Raw genomic sequence first — 24,559 nt, forward strand, 5'->3', positions numbered from 1 at the left:
TGTTATGGCAGGTGAGTCAAGTGAAAACACTGCAGCCTGTGTGTAATCAGTAACCAGAATACTAGCCACTTGTTCAACAAACAATAAAATGTTGGATTTGCAAGGCCCCTTCCCCTGAAACACACTGAAACTCGGAAATGAGGTTGACCGTTGAACTACATTCCATCGAGTACTCACCTGGCACGTTCATTCAAGTATTTGTTATGCAAGTACGGGCTGTGATAGTTGGTAATACTGCTTACAAATCCCACAAAATACTCTTGACATACTCCTGCTGTGCTGTGCTGTGCTGCTTGCTGCGGAGTAGCAGTGGCAGGGCACAGGTTACACTAAAGCTGTTAAGATCACAAAAATAAAATCTTCAGCTGTAGTACCTGGGGAGATTCCATGAGAAGAATGTATATACTGTAAATACATCTAGCCTGAAGATAATAGTTTCTCTTTATCCTTTGCTGGATGCAGCCTTGGGCACAAATTTCCTGTTGGCCCCCCGACTATCTCGCTCTCTCTCTCTGCAAAGTGTATGCACCCTGTCGTCATCAAGAAGACAATGAGTGCAGCAGCAGACCAGTGGTGGAATGTAACTAAGTCTTTAACTCAACAACAGTGTTGTAAAAGGTGCCCAAAGGTCATACTTGAGTAAAAGTAAAGACATTGGGTCAGATCAAATACTCAGTCAGCATTCTTCTGATTGCAAATAAAATGAATTAATTGAAATTGCGCTTCTTTGTTTCTGATGCCGGATCCAATCTGCACAGTAAACACTAATTAAAGTAAAACAAATAAATGTAGTGGAGTACAAACAAAACATTAGATCAATTAATATAATATGATACTGTGCTGTAGATCAGAGTATCCAACAGTATATAAAGTAGTTAAAATGAGCTCCACCACCACCAGCGCTAACATTAAAATGATGCTTATATATATTACATAAAGTGAAAAGTTGATCATTATATCAAGATGTTTTTGACATTAACAAGATATTTGTTTCGAAACACAAACAAAAAAAAATCTTTTCTTGATATAACAATATGCTATTTATCTTGTTATAATGTCAAATGTTTCACACTACAACGTGACAACTCATTGTTATAACAAAAAGCTTCGAGTTATAACAAGATATTTTCACATTATATTATCACATTATTACATGAAACGTTTCCTGTTATTCTATTTTTATTATTCTTGCTTATATATAGTTTTTATTTTTCTGCATATTTTCTAAGACTTTTGAATGGGAGCAGCTGTAACGCAAGCAATTTCCCCTTTCTTATTCTGATTCTGATTATAACTAGAAAAGCACTCAGTAGAGTGCATACCTCCGCCAAGGCCCAACAGTTCCTGTTTGTACTCACTCATAGATACCAGCCACCTAAATACACCTGATTTATTTTCATCAACATCCATACAGTATTCCCTGAGAAATTAATGAAAATGGAAGAAAAACAACAAAAAAACCACCCTATCTTGCAATTCTAGATAGACGGAAAAAAAAACAACCTAGATCTGTCCCTTTACCCAGATCTACACCAAAAGGTAATGGGGTCTATTCTGGACCGAGACCCATCCTCCATCCAAGTTTTGTGGAAATCCGTTCAGTAGTTTTTGTGTAATTCTGCTGACAAACCAACAAACTGACACAGGCGAAAACATAATCTCCTTGGCAGAGATTATAACATTATTTATAACTTTATAAAGTGAACGTTTTTATGTTATAATAATACTAACAAGACACATAATTTGATACGTCTGTATTTTATAATGTGAAAAACATCTTGTCATGACAATAAACTTTTCATGTGAAAGTGTGATACGGATCCATTTATTTTTCTGGTGTGGCAGCACGGGACCACTCTGCCCAACAAGTAATTATATTTGAATACATTATGTTGTAAATACTTTTGTACTATTATAATCTTGAAGAAGGCCTTTTACTTGTTACACAGTATTTTTACAGAACAGTGATGCCACTTAAATAAATCATAATAAAAAGTAATAATTGTACATAAGTAAATATGACTGCTTTTTAATGACAAGAAAAAAAATCATCAATGCATTTGTCTTTTATTTTTTTCTAAAGGTTTTTGGCCCAGAGACCCAGCAGTGCTCCTGTGCTGAGACACTAGCTGGCAACAGGTTTGCTGTGCATCAATTACTTCACAGTGATTTGATTTAAAAATGCCTTGAGGCCTTATGGTTATAATTTTATTGTGCTGCTGTGGAGCACATACTCACACAACAGTGCAGTTAACCCAATCATCACAAACCAATTGAGACAAAGTTTAATAACGTGGGGGTTTCAGGGCCCTTGTTGGTCTGGGGGCCCATACATACTCTAGCATTGCTTGCGGAATACATTGTAAAACATCCAGATTGCAACATAACTTTGCAAGTAATATTTACCAAAGCATTCAAATGCATTTGTGTAACTAGCCAGAAATATTGGAAAATGTAAGAAGGACGAAACAAAACCTCTAATTTCTGATCTTGTCCTTAATGGCATGGCAGGAGACACACAAAAAAACAACACAACAAACCCCTGACATCATCAACAACCTGGCTGACAAACACCCAGTGCCCCTCTGTCCTCACCTTGAACTCCACAGACAGCTGTGGTGTGTACTCCAGCGTCCACAGCGCTCGAACCAGCGACGCCAGCTGCTCGGTCACCTCTCCCCTGGCGCTCTGCCGCTCTTCTCCCCTCACCTCCCCGTTCACCCTCCCGTGGCACAGATCCGACTTGTACTGCTCCAGCCCGAGGTACTCGGCCAGCAGGTCCGTGTTACTGAGGCACTGAACCACGGCGTTCATGAAACAGGTGTTGCCGTGGTTCTTCAGTCCCAGCACGCCGGGGGTCTTGTCGCCGTGGCACCACGACAGCCTGTCTTTCACCGAGCCGTGAGAGGAGGACAGCACCGTGGAGCTCTTCTTCACGGTTCCCTCTCTGGAGATCTGCGAGCAGTCGTCTTTGAAACCCCCGGACGCGCTCTGCCCGAAGCCGCCGTCGTCGTCCTCTGCGTCCGGAGGCTCCGCGTCGCCAAAGTGCGCCAAAGTGCCCAAAGTTTTAAGGATCCTTCCCATGAAATTCCCAAAAGATCGCAGCGATTTCCTCCTCATGAACCTCCCGGCTTTGTATTTCTTCTCTTTTCGCTTCGTCGTTTTGGGTTTCATGGCTTTTCTTACCTTGTTTTCCTTGCGGCTATCCATGGCTCTATTACTTAATAGTAGCGCGAGAGAATGAAGCAGGCTGTGGAGTCGCACCTGTCTGCCAGGCTGTCTACCCCTCCTCCTCCTCCTCCTCCTCTTTCCTTCTCTCCACTTACCGCTGAGGTGGCACCGACTCGGTGCCAATAAGGCACATGATTACTGATATTATTCCCTTGACATCCCGGTAATTTCCCAGTGCGACGTGGTCACCAGCAGTCCGCGCGTTTTGACGGGTGACAGTCTGTCCGGTAACTACACAGATGAGCTGCTTCCCTCCCTCAACATCGCAGGTTCAGTTACACTTCCTCATCGATGGCTCTCAGCGCTGGATCGTGCGCTGGCGCTCTTTGACTCTCTCACCAACACTATTCCTCCCTCCCCTCCTGTCTGTGGGGCTACAGTGAACAACTTTCTATTTGGAGGATCCTGTCTAATGCCCGCCCCTCAGACATGAATTTAATTAACCTGGATTAGATTGCTTGCAGTTTGTCACAACAGAGAGGTTGATACAATGAGCAGAAAATCTTTCTCCTGCAGTCTCACACTGCCACTGGATTGCCAAAGAACATAAAACTTGCTTTGTTTATAACTCAGGGAACAAGGAAGTTCTTGTCTTTAACAGGTGTCAAGGACTGTAGCCTCAAACTGCCCCCTGTAGGACCAATTACAGCATCACCTGTCTGACTTCTGCAGCCTCACAGGGAGTCAAAGAAGATATTACTGGCATTTGTTGACTGATCTTGGATCTAAAACTTTAACCTGGCCCGATTTCCAACCCCCAGCCCTTAAAATGATGACAAATTAACCAGTGAAAGCTTCTCAGTGATGCATTATCATCAACAGATTTGAGTATGGACTATGACCACATCTAAAACAAAGATCTCCCCGCCTTCTTGTTCTGAGAGTATGGATGCAACCATTTTCACAATAGCTTAATTAATCGTTTAGTCTAAAATGCCAAAAAAAAAAAAAAAAACATTTCATCATAATGTTGCAAACATGCACCACAGTCTGTCACGGCTGACCGCTGAGGCAAAAATGTAACATCCAGTCTTCTCATATTTACCCGAAATGGAAAATCCTCACTGAACAACTTGTGCAGACGCAATCATCAAACCAGACAGGTCAGCTTGGGTCATCCTGATATTTCAAAGCCAAAAACAAATCAACTTAAACCTCCATTGCAGTCATTTGCAGAGCCTCCAGCCAGTGGAACTCATTACCTACAGACATTAAGCAAATCAGAAGCATTTCCCTATTCAACAAAATCACTCAAACAGAAACTAATGAGCGAGATCACGCAAGCATAATAATGCATATTGGGCCCAATTATTTTGTTTGATAACCTGTACTAGTGTTGTTTAATGCATGTTTAATTATGTCATTTCTGGCTGGACTGATGGGTGTCATTGTATGATTGTCAGCTGGTATGTCTGTGCTGTAAGTGTGTGTAATATTATGTGGACAACCAGCATATGTGTCATTTACACTGCGAATGACCAGTTTTGTCCTTGTCACTTTTTAAAAGCCTATTCAGTTAAAACTGGGCTTGCACCAAGAAATGTTAACTTACAAATGAGATTAAATCAATCTTGATGTTCTTGATTTTGTCTACTCTGACCTAATACAATCCCCTTATGACAGGGCCAAAACGCATATGTTGATGACCATTTAACCATCTAAGTTCCCACCACTTTGGGAACCCTGGGAAGAATAGCAACTGCTTGTTGCAGACGCTAATGAGGATCTGAATAAACAATACACAGTAACCCCAATTTCTCGGAGCCCGAAATGACGTCTGCAGATTGCTTCTTTAGTCAAACCAACAGTCCAAAAACCCGAAGATCACACACACTATCATACATGACAAAGAAAAGCAGCAAATCCTTAAAATTAACAAGTGTGAACCAGCAAATATTTTACATTTTTGCTTGAAAAATTACTAAAAGCAATGAATCAACTATCAAAATAGTTGGCAGTAGTTGACTGAAATGTGCTCCAGACATCAAGTGGAGGTGGACAGTTACAGGCACTGTATGTGGACATGTATCTTTATTGAGGAGTATTGTCAGAGAGGTTGACCTGATTTTTGTTGTCAAGATTAGCAGTGGACATCAGGTTTTGCTTCTTGGTTTGCCCACTCCTCATATCAAAGACATCAAAGAAGGCTGAAAAATAAAATGGTTGTCAGTTGGCACAAACTGATATTTGAGATACTACCAATGGAATATCCAACACTCTGATTTAAATGTAAAATGGATGACTTCTTTTCAAAGACTTAGACACCCTTCTTTAGATATGCTGGTAAAAGACATACACATATTGTGTAAAAATGAATGATAGATGATAAATATTTGAGAAAAACAAATAATAATTGCAGGCGGCAGCTCTAACTGACAAAGGGTCTTCGCCTGCTTCTGCGTCCTGCTATGGAATACCCTGTCTACATAACATAAGCATTTACAGACACATGGACAGTATCCTATAAATAGCCTGGCTGCTGTCTTCACACTTATTAATGCCGCTGCCACTACAACACCCTGGAAGCTCCACAAAGGTAAGCAGAATGGATGTTAGAGAACCATTAAGCCAGGACACGTTTTGTGCAGGTCTGGATAGCAATGGGGCTCTGGCATCTTTTTTTGCTTTATTCTCATTCTAATCATCTGAAGCTTAATTTCACAGCTCACCAGTACTAAAGATTGAATTTAGTGGGCCAGATGTGCTGATTTATTGAAATAGATAGTCAGAGTCCTATCCAATATTCCCATAATTTCCCTGATGCTCATTTTCCAGCATTGTTAGAACAGATGGTACTCCATTGTAACCAGTAAACTAAATCTGACTTCTTGTGCTTCTTCCAGAGATGCTCTTTCTCTCTGAACCTGGGATGTTTTTGCTGATTTGGGTTTGCCATTTTACTATTTTTTTTGAGGAAGCAGGGGTGAGTTTTAAATTATTTAGATAGGCCACTTTGAACAATGGTGAGGAAAATGGGTTCAGATCAGAGACAGTCAGAGAGGCTCTCTGTTGCACGTTGCCTCCCCTCTTTAACCAGGATCCTTCAGGGGATCGCTGTTGATGGATTAGCTGACAACAGCCTTGTGCTTAAGCGGCCAAGAATCTGGGCCTCCTGCTTGCCTCTACAGCAGCAGGCAGGAGGAGAATAATATCTGTAAATGTAGTCTTTTGTATACTACAGCCTTTTTTTATATTTTGGATTTATGTGCATTGAGGAAGTTGGTGGTACAACATTCATTTCGATGTTCTAAAAAAAGTATAAAGTAGCATAGTGCAGACACTTTGATGTGAAGAATTCTTGTGACTTGAAGTTTAGTTGTGAATTCAAGTAAGTGTCTGTGGATTCCCACCTACAGTATATTCAGCCCCTGTGTGGAATCACCACTTGCTCAAGAAGTCTTCACTTTTGTAGATCCTATCTCTACTGACAAAGAAAATCTCATTTAGTCACTGATGCTTAATGAAATTAAATTTATTCCTTAGTCAGAGTGTAAATCCATTCAGTGAGATTGTTAAATTCTCAGAGGAACATCTGCTCAGAGATTGAGGAAGAATGTTGGATAAATTCTAGTTCCAGTGTGGCTTTGCGTGCATTAAGCATGTTGTATTGCGTCCGCACATCAAATTAAGAGGAAGAAGGGTGAGGGAACTTCCATCGGAGAATGGCTCCGTCTGCACTGGTGCTGATTAGGGTTCTGTTGTTGGAGCAGAGCCTGATGCTGGTGATACTGCTACCGTGAGCTATTCCTATGTGGGTTACTTCACCTCCAGTGTAGTCCCACACCTTCAGCAGCTTGTCATCTCCTCCTGTAATCAAACGAGAGAATCAGGAAAAATCCAAGAATTTATTAATGCAGTTCTTTAACTAAAGGGCACTAATGTAAACTCTATTCACAAGAAAAGACAGTCATGAACTGGGGCGTGTACAAAGATGGTATCGAGCACTCATTAACCCGAGAGATTTTGTAGATTTAGACTCATTTATTTCCAGCTGAATTACATCAATAGAAAAAATCACTAAAAGGAGGAGCACAGCAACAACAACATAACAGGCAACAGATGAGTAATGGGCCATTACCTGTCACAAAGTGTTTGCCATCCTGTGAGATGTGCATGCCATTGATGGCCCCAGACAGCGAGCCCTCCCGTTCTCTGATGACAGAGCCGTCAAACACGTCCCAGTAGGTAACCTGAGGAGGAATTTAACACACAGAAACCCTGAAATGGAGTTGCAGGTGTCATACGTAACACACATTTGCTCATCATCACGGAGTCCAAGAAGGAGGGAGATACAAACTTATGTTATGTGCCTGTGTACTGCACATATTGTGGAGTCTCTTCTCTTAAATGATCAAAAATGAATCAGAAATGACATATCTATGCTGTTGAGCTTCTGTTCTATTACAGCATCATAAACTGTAATATTTCCTATTTTGGTAATATGCAATATGTGACCCCAAACTACACTTACTGTCCCATTATTCTAACTCTGTATGGAAATGTGTAAATCAATGGTTAGATTCTATTAACCTTTTAACAGTGGTTCAATAAGTATTCAAAAAGGGGAAAATCTTGCATAACAACGCACTGATAGCACATAGCCTTGAAGTTGAAATTATGAAAATATTCAGCATAAAATGCACAACAACGTTGAGCAGTCACTTTTTTGACATTAGAGAAAGTGTTTACAAGAAGCACAAGGCCACAGGTTATTCAATCCTAGAAAAATACAGTAGTTAAATGTGATTTGGGACAAAATCAACCATTTTAAAAAGTGGTGACATGTCCGCAGTGTAAATGGCACCTATGAGTAAACGTACAAATTTAAGTTAAGTACGACAAGTTGAAGTACTCATTATGCAGTAAAGTGGTATCTATTATATCTGATGTTTTGGATTTTACTGCTGTAGATGTTTAAAATTGAGCTCATCTTAGCCACTTTATATACTGTCAGGTAGTTTAATCCACAGCACTGCATTGTATTCTATGAAGTCATCATATGTTTGTAGTGTTACTGTCCTATGAAATTCACATATCTCTAAAAAGCCAGCATTTCATGAGCTCATAATAGCAGCCTGTTTTATATATACGTTATTATAACGGCTCTGTGACTATTTCATTTTACCTCTAATCCAAGAGGGTTATTAATAATTTATTTAGGTCGAGAAGTAGGAGAATTTTCTCAACCCTTAAAGAAACACTTTGTTCTTCAGTTTATCAGAAAAATTCTAAATCACCAAATTTGGAAAAACATTTCACTGGACGAAGGAAAAAAGGGTATGGAAATTTGTAATCTGAAAAGTAACTAGTAACCAAAGCTGTCAGAGGAATGTAGTCAAGGAAAAGGTGAATTATTTGCCTCTGAGATGTACTTGAGTATAAAGTTACATAAAACAGTAATACTCAAGCAAAGTACAAGTACCTCATATTTGTACTTAAGTAGATCACTTGAGTACATTTACTCAGACTCTGCCACTGCCTCTCACATACACACCTACTGAAAACACATTTGCTGATCTAAATTAGATGTAATCATCCCCAGAGCTTTGTAGCTGTCAAAGTATCAAGTCTTACAAAAGGCAGTTGTTAGCTGAAGTTATTTATAGCGCAGGCAGCTGAAACATCAGAGAACCACACACCACCAAGGGTCCTTTCTTGTTATTTATATGACTAACCTGATTACATCTCAACAGTTAGGTACCATTAAAATAAGTCTTGTGAGTCATCCTGTATGAATGAGTATCTAATAGAAGATTTGGTGGCAATGATCTCAGTCCTTATGTGTGTTCATAAAGTCCAAATGCCATTTCAAAGTCAGCAAAACAGACTCCACTTCAACGTAAATCACAACATTTTTAAGAATAGACTCTGAGACAGGATTTCATTTTTCTTATAGTGAATGAAAGCAGAGGACATGTAATCCAACACAGACATATCAAATACTGTTGGTTATTATGTAATGAAAGAGGAACAACAGGCTCAGTAAGAAAAGAAAAATAATCTTATTTATAGTTTCAGAACTGCAGAGTGATTCTCGCCAGCCCTTACAAGCCACAGGAGCATTTCTGTGGGGTTTGTTTGATACAGCAGTATTTCTCTGACACTTATTTCCACCAAATAACTTTGCAAAACATAATTTAGGAAAAACACAGCCACAACCAGGGGGGGAAACAATTCATTATAAACACCAAATGCAAAGTTCAGAAATTCTTTTCTTATTCAACTCTCTACCAAATGACAAAAGGCTTACAGCTATACAGAATATGCAAATTAATTCAGCTGTGGCAGGTTTACAAACATGAAAGCAACATCTTTTCAACAAATAGAACTTAGAATACCACGAATAAAAGATGAAAATAATGCTTATGACCTGCTACTGTAACACCTCTCCTTCTTCTGAATGTCATCTCTTCCTTCTTGTCACAGTCATGACCTCTCTCCACTGCTTATCTAATTTCAGCAGCTTATTAGGGACTCCCACCTGTTTGAGTTGTTTTGACCCATCTGTGTTCCCTCCACCTCAGCCTGGGAAATTGGCCTACAGCCACAATACGGGCCACCAGGAAATTAATTACATTCAGCAAGAAACGTCAGGCCTACTGTTGGTAAGAAGAAAAGACCTGAGTTCAGAGGACAGGTGCCTCAGCTACAGGCAAGAACAGCATCATTAAGTCCTCACACTCACGGTCCTTTAAAAATATGCATTTAAAATGAGCCACAAAAGTTTATAGTATTATAGGGCAGCTTATTTTGTTAATAGCATGATATCTATTACACATATAGTATATGTGCCCCCAGCCCAGTCACCATGATATAATGACAGTAGTTAACGTTTCTGCAAGCCAAAGGTACATCCAAGGTTGACATTTCTACAAAACATGGCAGATGACGTTCACATTATATGCTTGTTAGTCACATTTAAATCAGGAGATGGAGGGGTTGGTAGTGTCGTTATTACAGCCAACAAGGCTGCCAAACAGCAGGCGGCAGTTTGAGTCACACCAGTAGACATTTTTAAAGACACCTGGCGACAATTCCAGATTATTTTATTTCGAAAAAAAGGGCATATTTCCAGCCACTTTGGCGGCGACCAAAAGCCAGACCATCTCCCTCCAAGATCGTGGTGACCATAACAGGTATTTTATGCCAAACCTTGATTTTTTCCTCACCCTAACCCTGTGATTTTTGTGTGCAAACCTAACCAGAGCATAAGCACAGCAATGTAACGAGAGAAATAACCTAAAGAAATGTTGCAACATAAAGAAATGTTCAGTTTGAACTTTAACTGCAGTCACCACCATCATACAATGCATCATCATCTCCCCCTGGCCCTCCAATTCGTCTCTCTTAGCCATTTTCTCTTCACGCCTCTTCTCACTTCTATTGGTTAACTTTCTGTGAATTTACTCACAGAGGCATGCTGGGATGTGTGATGTGATGAAGGCTTGGAGTGAGGAGAGGAGAGAGAGAGAGAGCAGAGTGTTGGTATTTGTTCTCCCAGACAGAGCGCCTGTGTCTTGGGATGAGCAGATGGTGGATCTGGCTGGCACTCGGGTGGCACAGGCACATCCGCAGGAAGGCACGAACACCATGGCACCCCCCCTCCGTCTACCTCCCCTCTCTCTGAATCCCTCCTTCTCACTCTCTCTCCCACATCCACAGTGCTGCGTTAATCAGCACAACTTGTCCTCACCTCTCAGAATGCATGGGAGGGCAACAATTTGGGTTCTAGTGTGTGTGGCCGGGTTCAATGGGTGTGGATCAAGTGCACAATCAAGCAAACAAGCATTTCATTCTGCCATTATGAACTTGTGACCTTTCTGCACATAAGTGGTGCAGAGTTAATCAAAATTACCCACAAAATAACAGACATAAGGGGCTGAGTGCGTTTGTCACTGTGACTAGAAGCCAACACAATGGCCTAATTATGTTGAGCTGAGAAACAAATTAGAGGCTTTTCAAACTAATCTATGGACACGCAAGTGTGTGTGTGAGATTGTGCGAGTCTTCACTGTGCTCCTCGAGGCTGATCTTACCAGAGCAGCAGGCTTTTCTCTCATGCATGCTGACAGGAGATTATAATAACAATAACAGCATAATGAGACATCTAGATTACCACTGTTGAGTGCCAGTCTCTTTGCACCCTGAGGGATATTCAATCATTACAATCATTACATTTTTTTTACTGTGAGGAATGCCTTCTGGGTTTTATGCACATGCCAATGCATAAAACAAACTAAAACAAATGTTGAAGTCAAGATAATTGCGCAGATTTCTGAGACCACATTAATGAACATGAATAAAAGTCCTCTTCCAGTCAAAGATGTGTTTTTTCTTCTTGTTCCTACGGTTGAATGTTTGAGCTTCACTGTGCGTGAAGTGACTCACTCTGAGTCACTAGAGTCACTTTCATTGCTGAAAGTGTAAAGCCCCCCATCACTTTTTTTTGCACTATGTAACTTCAGTGAGAGGGTAGGATCACAGCTATACATACATGTTACACATGACATTGTTATGACGTAATGAGTTTTGTTTGTAGGTAGCAGCTACATTATGTCTGACAAATTGTTACAGACCTGGGATTTATATGTATGACAGTGGTGTTGCACTCAGAAACTGTGGGGGGCGCCAAATCGCACAAAATGCCAATTTCCACATAATGTTGCTTTAAGTTAACATTAACTCAGAAAACCTGCCCACTGGGATTGCTTTAAAATACATTTTGCTGCAATGAGCACTAAAAGTATGAACAGTACCAAAACACACCTTTCTGTCAGTGCCACTGGTGATGATCTGGTATTCCTGTGGGTGGTAGCACACAGTCCTGAACAATGTGTTGGCGATCACCATTTGAAGACTCTCAAACCTCCTACAGCAGGAAATGATGCAGAAGAGACAGAGGATAGTAGTAATAGTATTAGTAGTAATCATAATAGTAACCCTAACCCTAGAAGCGGAACTGTCTACTCCAGTTTAATGTGATTTAAAATGTTTCATTTTCCACGCAGACAAAATAAACTAGAGCCCGACCAATACACTGTTTGGCCGATATTAGATATATCTGTATCGGCGTACATGTTGTCCGATATGGGCCGATATGAAAACTTTTGTTTATACATATCAAATTGCAGAAGAATATGCTTAGGGTAATTTATAACTATTTGATTCCCATTGAGTTTTACAATTCCAGTAGAGCAATTTTTCATTTTGCAAAAATGATCATGTGTCTAGCTGGAGCGGGTCCTGATTTAGATGCACTGAAGGCTCTTGTCTGTCTGACTAATAGTCTTTTCAAACATCAGCTTGCTAGTAACAAAACAAATCCATGCTACTCTTGATTAACACAGCCTGGAAGCCTTTAATCCACAGAATTGTTCATCGAAGAGGAGAAACGGTGAAAAAATATGACCACCGTCAGAGTTTTTAAAGGTTTTTATTCTCCTCACAGAAGAAGCCCAAGGATTAAAGGATTTGAAGCTCCTTCATGAAGAGTGCACTGGATTTCTCTTTATTCCTACTGTACCAGTCAGACACAGATGAACAGCTTCAGTATTTCTCTCTCACTACAACTCAGACCTGAAGGCAGCACTCTGTTTTTGCACTTATGTATATCATTAGTAATTATTTACAGTATTTCACTCCTATTAAAAACAAAACAAACAAATGAGAGCCCCAAAAGGAGCATTTTATGCAGTAATTACACAAGATGAAAGGTTTAAAGAAGAAACATACTGTATGTGTTTATGTATAGTGTTATAGTGTATAGCATAGTGGGTATTCAGACAGGCTACTCACACTATGTCCCAGATGATGCAGGCACCATCAGAGCTGGCAGTGACACACTCTTTGTCGTTACTCTTGACTTTGATACAAGTGACAGTGGCTTTGTGCTTTGCCATGGTCTCCAGCAGCAGGTGGCCATGTGGCTGCAGCTCCCAAACACGCACCTGCAGCAGGTGAACCCAAACTCATTCAACCTCACAGGAGATCCCTTTATACATCAGATATGACACTTGAGGAACATTCTCTGTTATCTTTGTTTCAATTATTTGCACATTCATCGATGCAAAGATCTTCAACAGAAATGGACAAACAGCTTCATTAGAATAGTCTAGACTGTGACAGGAATATGTTGTCCACTAACTCATCAAGCAGGATATCTTTCTTTCTCTGATCAGTTTGGTCCTTTTTTTTAAGTTCTGTTCAGAAATACGCAGGCTGGGTAACAGGGTCAGCTTCCTTACAAATAACTACGGAGAATAACAATTCCATTTTTAAGCCTATAACTTCTTAATTGAAAGAAATAGTGTAAGTTGTGCAACCAACTGTAGCACACAATCGCAGACATCTTGGAGGAATTAGTGGGCACTTTGACTTTCAATGGGCAAAATTCAGCGCGTTTCTTATAACTGATGACATCACTGAACATTATTTCATCAATTATATGTTTGTTTTTCATTGTTTTGTGTACTGACCGGCCCTTCTCCCCCTCCACTGATGATCCTCTTGCAGTCCCTGGTGCCAGCGATGGCCGTCACACCACTCTTGTGTGCGTAGTGAATAATGAGCATGAGCCGGCCGCTTTCTGGACCAAACACGCGAATATTACCATCATTCCAGGCTAGAAGACAGTGAAATCAATTTTAAGTCACCGAGAAGATTAATTTAATTCAGTACAGTTCAGTAGTAATTGGTAATTTTAGTGGAAGTGGGTAAATTTGCAGATGTCTCTGATTCCCACCACTGATGATGCTATGTCCGTCAGTCATGAAGTCCAGGGAATTGCAGGTCATGTTGGGTACAGTGATGCGCAGCAGCTCTTTGGGCTTGTTTATGTACCACACACGGATGTCCCCTCCAGAGCAGGTAGCAAATAATTCAGATGTTCCACTAGCAGAGAAACAGAAAAAATGAGCGATGTGGCTTTACAGTGAATGTAGGTATGACTATCTGTTGTAAAATAGTGCAAATTTAGTTAAAGACATTCAACCTAGTATCCATATTATTAATAATATGATGAAGTCAGATTCAATACATTACCCAGGTGTACAATATACCCAAAAACAAAACTGTATTTCTAAGCTTGGAATGGACTGACATGGTTGAGGCATGCTTATGTCACCCTCTAGTGAGCACAATGGGGTACTGAAGTCATGCATTATGGGAGATAAATGGGGTTTAAACTGTTTGCCTTAAAAAGCATAGAACTACTCACACCAAAGGTTTCTGAACCATCACTTGCTATGTTTATTTTAATCTTAGGAGAAATGTTTATTTGTGAGGGAAACGTAAAAACAACTGCGGCCATGCAAATAGTGAACCAGGTCTTTCTCTGCCTATCTAATGTAGATCTAAGGCAGGTCCACCAAAGTCAGGCAACACATGCTTATAGAACCTCAAACAGTCCTATACAGATGTGGAGCCTTATTACAGAACAAATCCTCATCCTCCTATTGCAGAAGCATTTCCTAAACTCATGGCTGTGTCCTATCCTATGTCAGACATTTCATCTTAATTTAAGAAATCCTAACTAGTGTAAACTTGATTCTTTAATCGGCACTCGGCCTGTCTGGATCTGTGTTTAGAATGTATACGAGACTGCCTGTATCCATGATTAAAAACCTCTGTCAGGTTCTTTGAGATTCTACATTCTACAGTCTGAGTAGCCTCTTAATTCTAATATTTCAGTGTTCATGTTGTTGGCCATCTTCACTGTCATTGTCATACAGACCTAACAGCAGTGGTGCTTGAGAACAGGGTCTATGCCAACCTAACTTAGGATTCCCAAATTGGAAAATCTTCAGTTAGGATGGTTCTGCAATAGCTAAATTCCTATAAGATAAGATACCCTTTTCAGTGCAGTTAAGAAACATGTTTCTGTCGTACTAAAAGTCGAAAATTTTATCCTGAACTGAGATAAGGTAGCATTTCGGACATAGGAAGTTTCTGCTATGAGGATTCTGAACAGGCAGCTGGCCTGGCACTGTTTGATGACTGTGTTTTTTAGAGTGGTCCTGTATAGACATTGCGCAAAATGGTTGTATTACCTCGACTGAATGTTAATCTCCAAAATGTACTGATTTTAAACAGTGCATTAGTACTTCTACCCTTTCAAAGCGACTCTTCTACAACATGATGGCGTTTGGATGGAGGATGGATATTTTTTGCCAAATTCAAAAGCTTCCATTAAAGCCATGTGCCAGTTTCTATATTCTCTCTGGTGGGTCTCAGATCAAAACCATAAAAAAACAGACTGACTGATGACTTTGACTCTTCACTCTTTCACTTGTATGTTTGCCACTTACAATAATATGGCTACATCATTGATGGCACTGTTGTGGCTGGTGGAAATGAGTTTAGCTTCGAAGTTGTCATAACTGAAACGGTACATCTGAGCAGCCTCTGTGCCAACAAAGAACTGCTGGCCCTCTCCTCTTAGAGCAATGGAAGTCACACCCTGTTCCAGCTGGACTTCCCTAATGTGGGACAAGAGGCAAAAGAGATAACAAGCACAAACGTTTTTACATCATATTGCTTCCCTAGATATTTATCCTAATGTAATGCTGTGAACTTTTTTGATGGGAATGATTCAAGTGGTACTGTTGAAGGACTCACTTAAGTGTTTTGAAGTTAGTCCTGGAGCACACAGTGAAGGTGCCAGATCCAGAGCCTACAAGCAGGTCCCCAGACTTCAGTACCCTTAGGACGCTGACACCCTGCACAGAAAAGGCATGAGCACTAGGTTTTAAGATATAATGTTATTAACACACACAGAAATATCTAGGCAGTGCTGATCAAATATAGATTAAAATGATGTTACTGTATATACTCAAATATTTTCAAAAACACATTTTAGCTGTAACCGAGAACATTTGTGAACAGGCTGCCATTTTCTCCTGCATGAAGTCCAAGAACCGCCCAAACATGCATGTATCACACATTTTGTCACCTTGATTGGTCGAAGGTCCATCTAATTGCATCAACAGGCATTATAGTTTATAACACACCTTGGAAATCAAAAATAATTTGAGAGGGACCAGACTATTTGTGAATTAATTTGCATCAGCTGAACCAAATCTATAAAACACCTGGTGACTTTACTCAAATACTGCAGCTGCCTAAATCAGTTCAAGGGTGTAGAATCAGAAAGCTCTGACACAACATGAATTAAAGAGAGTAGTTTTAATGGAAAAAGCAAGATTGAGTTCAGGACTGACAAGGTGGTACATAATGATCCATACATGACATGACATAAGCCAGTGCATATATTTTCAAAGGAGCATTCCATTGATTCAGTCGGATCTATATACGCAGCAGCATATGCAACTATGAGTCAGAATACAAGTGAGCAACAGCTGAAACAACCTTCACAGAGCTAGATTAGGAATGTAATGACTCCTACCTTGCTGTATTTTGGTTTAGCTGGACCACAGTCACTCAGAAATCCCGTCTTCAGTGTGACTTTCATGATGTCTCCACTGGTGGTGCCGCAGTAAATGAACTGGTCATCCTCTGAAATCTGTATAATGACACGAGCAACACTATCTAATATTGCTATATGAAGTGTACTATAAGTTTAAGGGCAATTCAAAATAAAAGAATCATTGTGTAATATCTTATTCTGCGGCGTGCTTGTGTTCCAACATGTGTTAGTCATGTTCACAGATGATTAGTTCTGTATCTCCCCACACATCTACTGCAACTGCACCACCAATCATTTATTGATTTTTGGCAATGGCATCATACCTCTAAACATTTCACAATCCTCTTCAGCTTGCCTATCTGACACTCTGTCGGCTTGATTTTCCCATTGAGTAGGTCCAGCTCCCAGACTCGCAATGTTCCGCTGCCCAAAAAAGACAAAGAATCATCAGAAAGACGCATTAACTAGAAGGTTCATGATAGAGAAACATTTGGAAGGTGGGTATGCCTGGAAAAAAGTCTTAAAATGATTCATTAAAATTAAATTTATTGGCAAACATTCTGAGAAATATAAAGTCTGTGTTCATGAGCTGCACTAGGCACAGACTTGGTTTACAGACTCACCTTCCAGCAGAAACAAAGATATTGTTTGTGTTGGAGTACTGCAGGGTGAGGCAGTGGCCAGCGCTGGAAGCTGAAGCCGGGCTCCCACAAATGGCCTGCTTGGTCTCTACATTCCACACCACTATGCTGAAAAAACACACAGAAATCTCCTCACATACTCAAACAGAGAATATGTACAGTTGAGAGAATTTACATACTGTACATGTGCAACTAAGGTGGGACCATTCAATGAAATTTAAAGCAAAATAGAGAATTTGAAGAATTCCACTGAAGAACTGATTTGTAGGAAATTAATGTATTTTTCAATTGTGAGAAATGTCTCTATTTGCATAAAAATGGCCTCTGCAGTAAACCCTGTCTTTACTCTTATAAACTTCTGGCCACTGCAATCTTGTTAGGATCTGGTAAGTATTATAAAAATGTCAATAAAAGGTGCAGAAGGTATCATTTTTGAGTTCTTGAAACTACTATCCTGCTTTTCCACTGATCGTGTGTATCTTTTCCCAACTCCTGTGCAACACAACATAATGTCATTATTTGGGAGGGAGCACATGTACGTGATGTTTACCTGCCATCATCCTGACCCCCAAGGGACACCAGATACTTGTCGTTGGGGGAGAAGGCCAGTGCCTCCACCTTCGCCTTGTGGAGTAGCAGCTCCGCATAAATTGTTCGCTGTGCGTAGTCCCAGATAATTATAACGGCCTTGGAACATATGTGCATATTTATTATTATTTTTTAATGACTGATACATAAATTACACATTTATTTTGCCCTTTTTTTCCTTACTGTAAAATGATTCAAGTCCAAATAAATTAAAAAAACAATGACTGCTTCCTTATAGGCTACCTTAAAGCCCATAAAGTTGACCTGTCCAGAGGCAATATACGATCCACTTTTGGACACTGAAATGCAGGATACGTTGTTTGTGTGTCCATTCAGGAACTCCTGCTTGCCATCTTCGATTCTCTTCAGGATAATTGTGCTTCCCAAAGGGTAAATCAGGTGCTCTCCGTCTGGATGGACCCTCAGACCAGAAGACACATGCCCTGATGAAACAAAGTGTAGCATAACATGAGATCTAACATGTTTTAAGATGGAAATGGACAAAGATAAACTGTTTGTGATTGTGCTGGATGGTCTCTTGTTTAAAATGGTGGATGAGCAGACAGCAGTCACAATGTGCAACCTATTACTGTTTAACAAGTAACTAATGCAACCAAGTACCCAATAGGGTTTTCTAAAGATAGTTTAGATAACACTGGTAGTTAGGTTTTGTAGTGTTCTTTGATGTAATTCATTGCAAAGGCACAGTAGCTCAAATCCCAACAAGATGCTGAAAAACTTGTAGATTAGACTACCATAATGCAAGAGAGAAAGAGAGACCTGGCAGTATCTTCCAGAGTTGATTTATTACTTATTTACAATGTTCTTAATGGCTTGGGGCCTACTCTTCTCTTTTTAAAAAAAAAAATGATTATAATTATTTTATACTCTGCAAGTTTCTTTAAAAATATATCACGCAAATAAGTAAATCAGCAACTCCCTACCCATGACTATAAGAGAAGCAGGCTCAATTTAAAACGGATTTTTTTACAACACTTCCTTTACCTGACTGCCATTCTTCCTTTGTTTTATCTTTAACACATCGTATTGTTTCTAGCATTCCTTTTCTTGCTACTTAATGCATCTTTCGTTTGTTATTCACTGAATTGCTTGGCTTGATTGTGCAATATGATTTGCACTTTTCTTAATTTGCCTGTAATTTATTTTATTATCACATTTTTACTTCATTGGGAAGCATTTTGAGCTACATTCCTGCAGGAAAACTGTTAGCCTATATGAAGTTTATTCATATATTTTTTTTTACTTCTTAAGTTCTTTTCTGACACCTCCTTATATATTTGAAAACACAGCTTTGACAATAAAAATATATAACCTAACATACACATACTAACTAGCATCATACACAAGTATTAAAAATGAGCTAACTGCTAGCTAACGTTAGCTAGTCAGAACTGAAAAGTTTGCAAGACAACTTACCGTTGAACCCAATGACAGCCTCCAGTTCAAGCTGAGGCACGCCGTGTGTTTCAATAGCCATGGCTGAGAAACTCAATTTATTATCGCTTTCTCCCGTAAAGTGTTAAAATGGGGTTGCTTTCATCAATTAATTCAAATTTTGCTGGATTAAAACAGCCCTGACGGGTTTCCATCTAACAGGCAACTAACGACAAACAAACGTCGCCTAGCAACAGCTGGGGTTCTATCGGCAACTGTCATTGGTCAGTTAACCGTCTTCGCTGCCTTCACGTGCTGTTGGAAATTTCTTATCTTCAAAGCGGTGCACGTAAAAACCTTCAGATAAACTCTTTAACTTTAACTCGACTGTTGATTTTACAGGCAGGCAACATGCATCAGAATTGTTAAGTACACAAAGACAGACGTCACACACAATAAAAACAATAGACAGTTCATTGGTGGCCGTGTTTTATATGAAATAACTTCAGAGATAACCCCACTGAGAGACTTCAAAGTTCATTTCACATTTTCATCGGTACAACTAAAGCACGATTTGAGATTATTATCTGAGTATGTATTTCAAAAGAGTAGGGGGCCCATTGTTTTGTTACTGTGCAGTTATACAGCACTATGTATAATGTATAATGAATGTATCCACAAGCAAAACAATGGATTACATAACTACACAATATATATGCCATACAGTACATATCAATATAAAATAGAGATAAAAAAAAAATGTTTAAAGGACAGACTTACTATATCAATCTTAATTTTACACAGCTGCTGCACTCTCCTCTCAAACCACTGCGCAACATCGAACTTTAATTTCTGATGACACTGCAATCAGTGATCTCACAGCAGGTGTTTCCCATTAGTGGTGCGAGGTAATGTACCTGCATAAAGAATATAGTGTAACTGCACTTTTTCTGCTCCAGCATTAATAGCATTAACAATTCTGTGAGGGTTTAATTATGAAAGAGAACTTGTTGTAAGAGTATAAAAACTGTCTATTTTTGGCCACTTTGTGTATAAGATGTGCAGAAAAAGGAAATTCCTTTAATCAAATGCAGTAAGAAAACCACTGAGCTACTGGTGTGAGCTGTACCATGCATGAATCTTAGACTGGTTTATATTTGTGCTTTCTATGGAGTTGTTACTGTGAGGTAGCAGAATACATCGGATAAAGTTCATCACCACTAGAAAGCAGAAATTTAGTCAAGACTATAGACCGAATCACAATGTTTGTTTACAATAACTTTGGGGGAGAAAACCCCTGCATCACGCATTAGCTTACATAAAATGTATTATTTCAAAGTGTATAGATCTAATTTATCTAAAATGCATGTTTGATGCTTTTATATCTCATTAATAACAACACTAACGAAAGGTTGCAGACCTAATTTACCGGTTAAGCTAAAGACTAAAGAAAATGAGCTTGAGTTTACCTAAAATTAGCAGCTACTTTGAGATGTTGCTGTAGTGTAGATACCAAAGAGGCTAGCAAAGCAAACCGATATATAAAATATAATAATATAAAACATAAAAGCAGAAATGGCAGATAGGTTGGATCACCTTGTTTTACTATATATCTTTAAACGCTACAGTTGGGTCTGAAAATGACAATAAAAATAAACAAGTTTGCCGATTTCTGAAATCTCTGCAATGCAAGTTAACAGCCAGTTTTCCACACAGAAGTGACTGTTGTTGTTAGCGCGACGGTCTATAGTCTGGTATCTCAATTAATAATAATGTTATAGAGACTTGGTCAGTATCGCATCTATTAATCAGTCTGGTTGAATCTCAAATAGATTTTCATTTTCAGGCCTTCTGGCAGGGTAACTCTACTTCGGTTGTGACAGATCTCATGGTTAATGATCAACAGGAATTCATTTCATGATATGAGATATTCTTTTACATTATTTAAAGGCAAGTTCAAATCTGTCAGGAAGAAAAGATGTAAACAGAGCTTCCACACATACAGCAGCGTGCTTAAATTTTCAGTTAATCTGTGTTCACCCAATTAACAGAAGAGAACATAACCGGAGCCCTGACTCATACTTTGTATACACACAGAGCTAGCAGCAACAGGCAACACCTCAAAATTAGTGATCGATGTAATACAAAACAAATATCATAAATCAGTAGATTTTAACTTGACTGTAGCGCCAGAAAAATTGCTTTAAGAGGAAATGTCATTTTCAACTGCTAGGATTCTCAGAGGGTCCTTCAAAACTTGATGTGTCTTTAGATGTGTCCATAGACATCTGTCTGTGTGCGTGTGTCCTCCGGTGCCTGCTTAGAGAATGGCTCCATGAAAACCTACGACCACAGGTGAGACACAGATAGGGTCTTTCGCCTGTGTGTGTCCGCTGATGTTTTGTCAGTGACTTGTACCTTGTGAACGTCGCCCCACATTCATTGCAAATATACTTCTCAGACTTAATGTGAACATTTTGTTCGTGTTCTTTCATGTTGCCCAGCTGTGAGAAGCCTTTACCACACACTGGGCAAAGATGTGGTTTCTCCCCCGAGTGCGTCAATCCGTGAATATTCAAATCCTGACGGGAATAAAATCCCTTCCCACAGATAATGCATTTGTACGGTCTTTCTCCTGTGTGGCTCCTCATGTGTCTTTTAAGTCCTTCCGAGCGGGAGAAGCAGCTCTCACACAGGGTGCATCTGAAAGGTTTCTCTCCTGTGTGTGAGCGGAAGTGTCGACGGAGCTCTGAGGCCTTGAAAAAACACATCCCGCAGTCGGCGCAGCAGTGAGGTTTTTCTGGCTGCTCCTCATGCGTCTTTTCGTGTGCTTTGCAGTGACCGGACTCGGAGAATCCTTTTCCACAGACCGAGCACGTGAAAGGCCTCTCCCCAGTGTGCATCCGTTTGTGACGGACGAGTTTATTAAGTTTGCTGAATGTCTTCATGCAGTACGAACATTGATGAGGCACCTTCGGTTTCTTTGAATGGGTGCGCTTATGTCTCTCTAACTTTGAAGGCCTGTTGAAAACTTTTCCGCAGTCAGGACAGGGGTGCTTGTTAGTCCTGTTGTGGCAATTCTGGTGTCTGAGCAGCTTCTCCTGTTGCGTGAAAGTTTTATCACAATGTTGACACTGATGAAGAGTCTTGGGCTTCCTCGTGTGTACAGGTTTATGCCTCTCTAGCTTTGATGGTCTGTCAAATACCTTGCCGCAGATGGAGCAAGGATAACACTTGTCGGATATGTTGCTCCCTGGCTGTTTGGAGTTCTCGGGCTCAGTGGCGTTTGAAGCATCATTGGAATCTGATTCTGAGATGACCTTCACAACGACTTCTCCTGGACCTGAGGACCAATCACATCCAAGAATATCTTCTGAATACTTCAATGAACAAATTGACTGGAAAGAACTCTCAGCAGAATACAATAATTACTTTTATCAGCGACTAATGTTAAACAATTATTCAATTAAACTGAGAACAAGAAAGAAACAGAAGTAAGTTCAGTGTGACAAACACCTGCAATCCACATTTAGGGTTGCAGGGATATTTTACTGAATGGACATTCAATCTTCTGCAATCTAGCAATCTTCTGCATTATGAAGAATAATAAAGAAAAATTAAAATGCAAAAAAGTATCAATACTTACTTTCCTCTGAAGATTCTGTTTTAGGGGCAGATGCAGTGTCTGGACCCATGCTGCAGCCTATTTAGATACAACACATGATCAGACACAAACAGAGGAATTGGAAGATTACATCAGTATTGGAGGGCAGTAATTTAGTGTTGGTCTTTTTAGTTATGTAATAGTTCATCATGTAAATCTGATAATGACATATTGGCTAATTCAAAACATTTTTTAAATATAAACACATAACATAGTCTTGATAGTGACTGTAGATTTGCTTTTGTTTTTGTACAGCTATAAAAAATCACCTTGTCAATGCTTTCTGGATGACAAACTATTTAGCAGTGATACTTACTTAAATTACCACAAATGTTCTATACTGCATTGTTTCCTTCCGCATTGGCTGACTGATACATCAATAGCAAATCCAAATGTTAAATGACTTAAAAAGGTATAAATACAGTTAAGTGCAAGATTTACAAGTTGAATGTGCACACTGGATATATATTTATTCTGTGAAATCCTGTTGAATTTGTTTAGAGGCCATGCAAAATTGTATCTTACACTTGGGAGATCACAGTGTACACGAGTGTCATGATTTATATGTGTACAAACATGATGATGACGTGATGAAAGAAAGAAATATATGGTCATGATTTCAACCAAGCAGGATTTAAAAGGCTCCATTTTGGGTCATTTTTCAAGCACCATCGCCTCTCGAGACAGACACAATGACTATGATCCACCCTTCACAGCTGTAAAGCTATTCATAATGCTGACTTCTGAGGGTCCAACGTGTAGCTCACAGTATTTCAAAGAGGACTGAGGGGATGAGAGTCGAACGACACTAACACTGGAAACGTAATAGACTTTAATATAAAGTAACGTTAGTGAATGCATCTCGGATTGGAAAGGAGCCAGTGCTGACTGATAAAAGACCAGATGTTGATTTTATGATGAATGTAACATCTGCAAATGGGCAGGGCAACTAAGCTTTTAGTTTTTAAAGATGAGCTTAGCACGACCCCGCTTCATGACAGATAACCCCTGACTGTTATATGGTTAACGCAAGTCATATTTTTGCTGAAGTGGCATTAAAAACTAAGGGTAGATGATTATCTGGGACACACATGCAACACAGACAGAGCTACGTAAGCTAACTAAGCTAAAGCTAACGTTGTTGTCGCGTTAACAAACAGAACCGTTTAAGACTGAGCAGGGCATATAAGATTGAGTCCCACCTCTCTAATACTCCTTAAAACCGAAGGCTGTCACATCTTTTGTCCGCAGCGTTTTTAATGTAACCTACTTCACATTTCAAGTTAGCTAGTTGCAGAAGCTTGCTAAACAGGCTACAGCAGTGAGAGTGCACACCAGCCCGTCCCCTGCATGATACATTCAGGGGCTGCACGTAAGTCCGTATTTTTACCGTTCATGCGCCCCAGAGGCTTACCTGCTTTGTGTTGTGGTATCAGAGCAGCTAATGAGAAGAAAGTACGCGTCATGTACCAACTGGGTTTTTATTAAAAATGTGCGGACTAACTTAAACAACGACTAGATACAGTTGAGTAGATACATCCAAATCATACACTGACTTACATCTCCAGACCGAAATGTAGACTATTTTTGTTTTCGACATCCTTTCACTGAGCCGCG

At 39.8% G+C, this 24,559-nt stretch overlaps 3 protein-coding genes across 3 annotated transcripts in view; all 3 read right to left on the reverse strand.

Annotated features, from left to right (window-relative positions):
* Positions 1-3,210, reverse strand: part of usp43a (ubiquitin specific peptidase 43a) — a 116,445-nt gene extending 113,235 nt beyond the window's left edge. Inside the window, exon 1 of the mRNA XM_073469088.1 lies at positions 2,596-3,210. Coding sequence (XP_073325189.1) covers positions 2,596-3,210 — 615 coding nt within the window. The remainder of the gene's footprint in view (positions 1-2,595) is intronic.
* A 3,646-nt stretch (positions 3,211-6,856) lies between these two features.
* Positions 6,857-19,381, reverse strand: cfap52 (cilia and flagella associated protein 52). The gene is made up of 14 exons (XM_073478755.1): positions 19,321-19,381; positions 18,127-18,326; positions 17,846-17,982; positions 17,278-17,403; positions 16,978-17,077; positions 16,634-16,750; positions 15,847-15,947; positions 15,537-15,707; positions 13,973-14,121; positions 13,707-13,852; positions 13,027-13,178; positions 11,998-12,100; positions 7,310-7,421; positions 6,857-7,038 (listed from the first exon to the last, which is right to left on the reverse strand). Exons 1-14 carry the CDS (start codon positions 19,379-19,381, stop codon positions 6,857-6,859), a joined length of 1,857 nt encoding a protein of 618 aa, XP_073334856.1.
* A 369-nt stretch (positions 19,382-19,750) lies between these two features.
* LOC140995757 (uncharacterized) lies at positions 19,751-24,253 on the reverse strand. The gene is made up of 3 exons (XM_073465840.1): positions 24,145-24,253; positions 22,925-22,981; positions 19,751-22,621 (listed from the first exon to the last, which is right to left on the reverse strand). The coding sequence occupies exons 2-3, from the start codon at positions 22,971-22,973 to the stop codon at positions 21,501-21,503; spliced, it is 1,170 nt and encodes a 389-aa protein (XP_073321941.1). The 5' UTR covers positions 22,974-22,981; positions 24,145-24,253; the 3' UTR covers positions 19,751-21,500.
* Between the last annotated feature and the right edge of the window lie 306 nt (positions 24,254-24,559).

The sequence above is a fragment of the Pagrus major genome, chromosome 1 (assembly GCF_040436345.1).
Source record: "Pagrus major chromosome 1, Pma_NU_1.0".
Taxonomy (NCBI): Eukaryota; Metazoa; Chordata; class Actinopteri; order Spariformes; family Sparidae; genus Pagrus; species Pagrus major.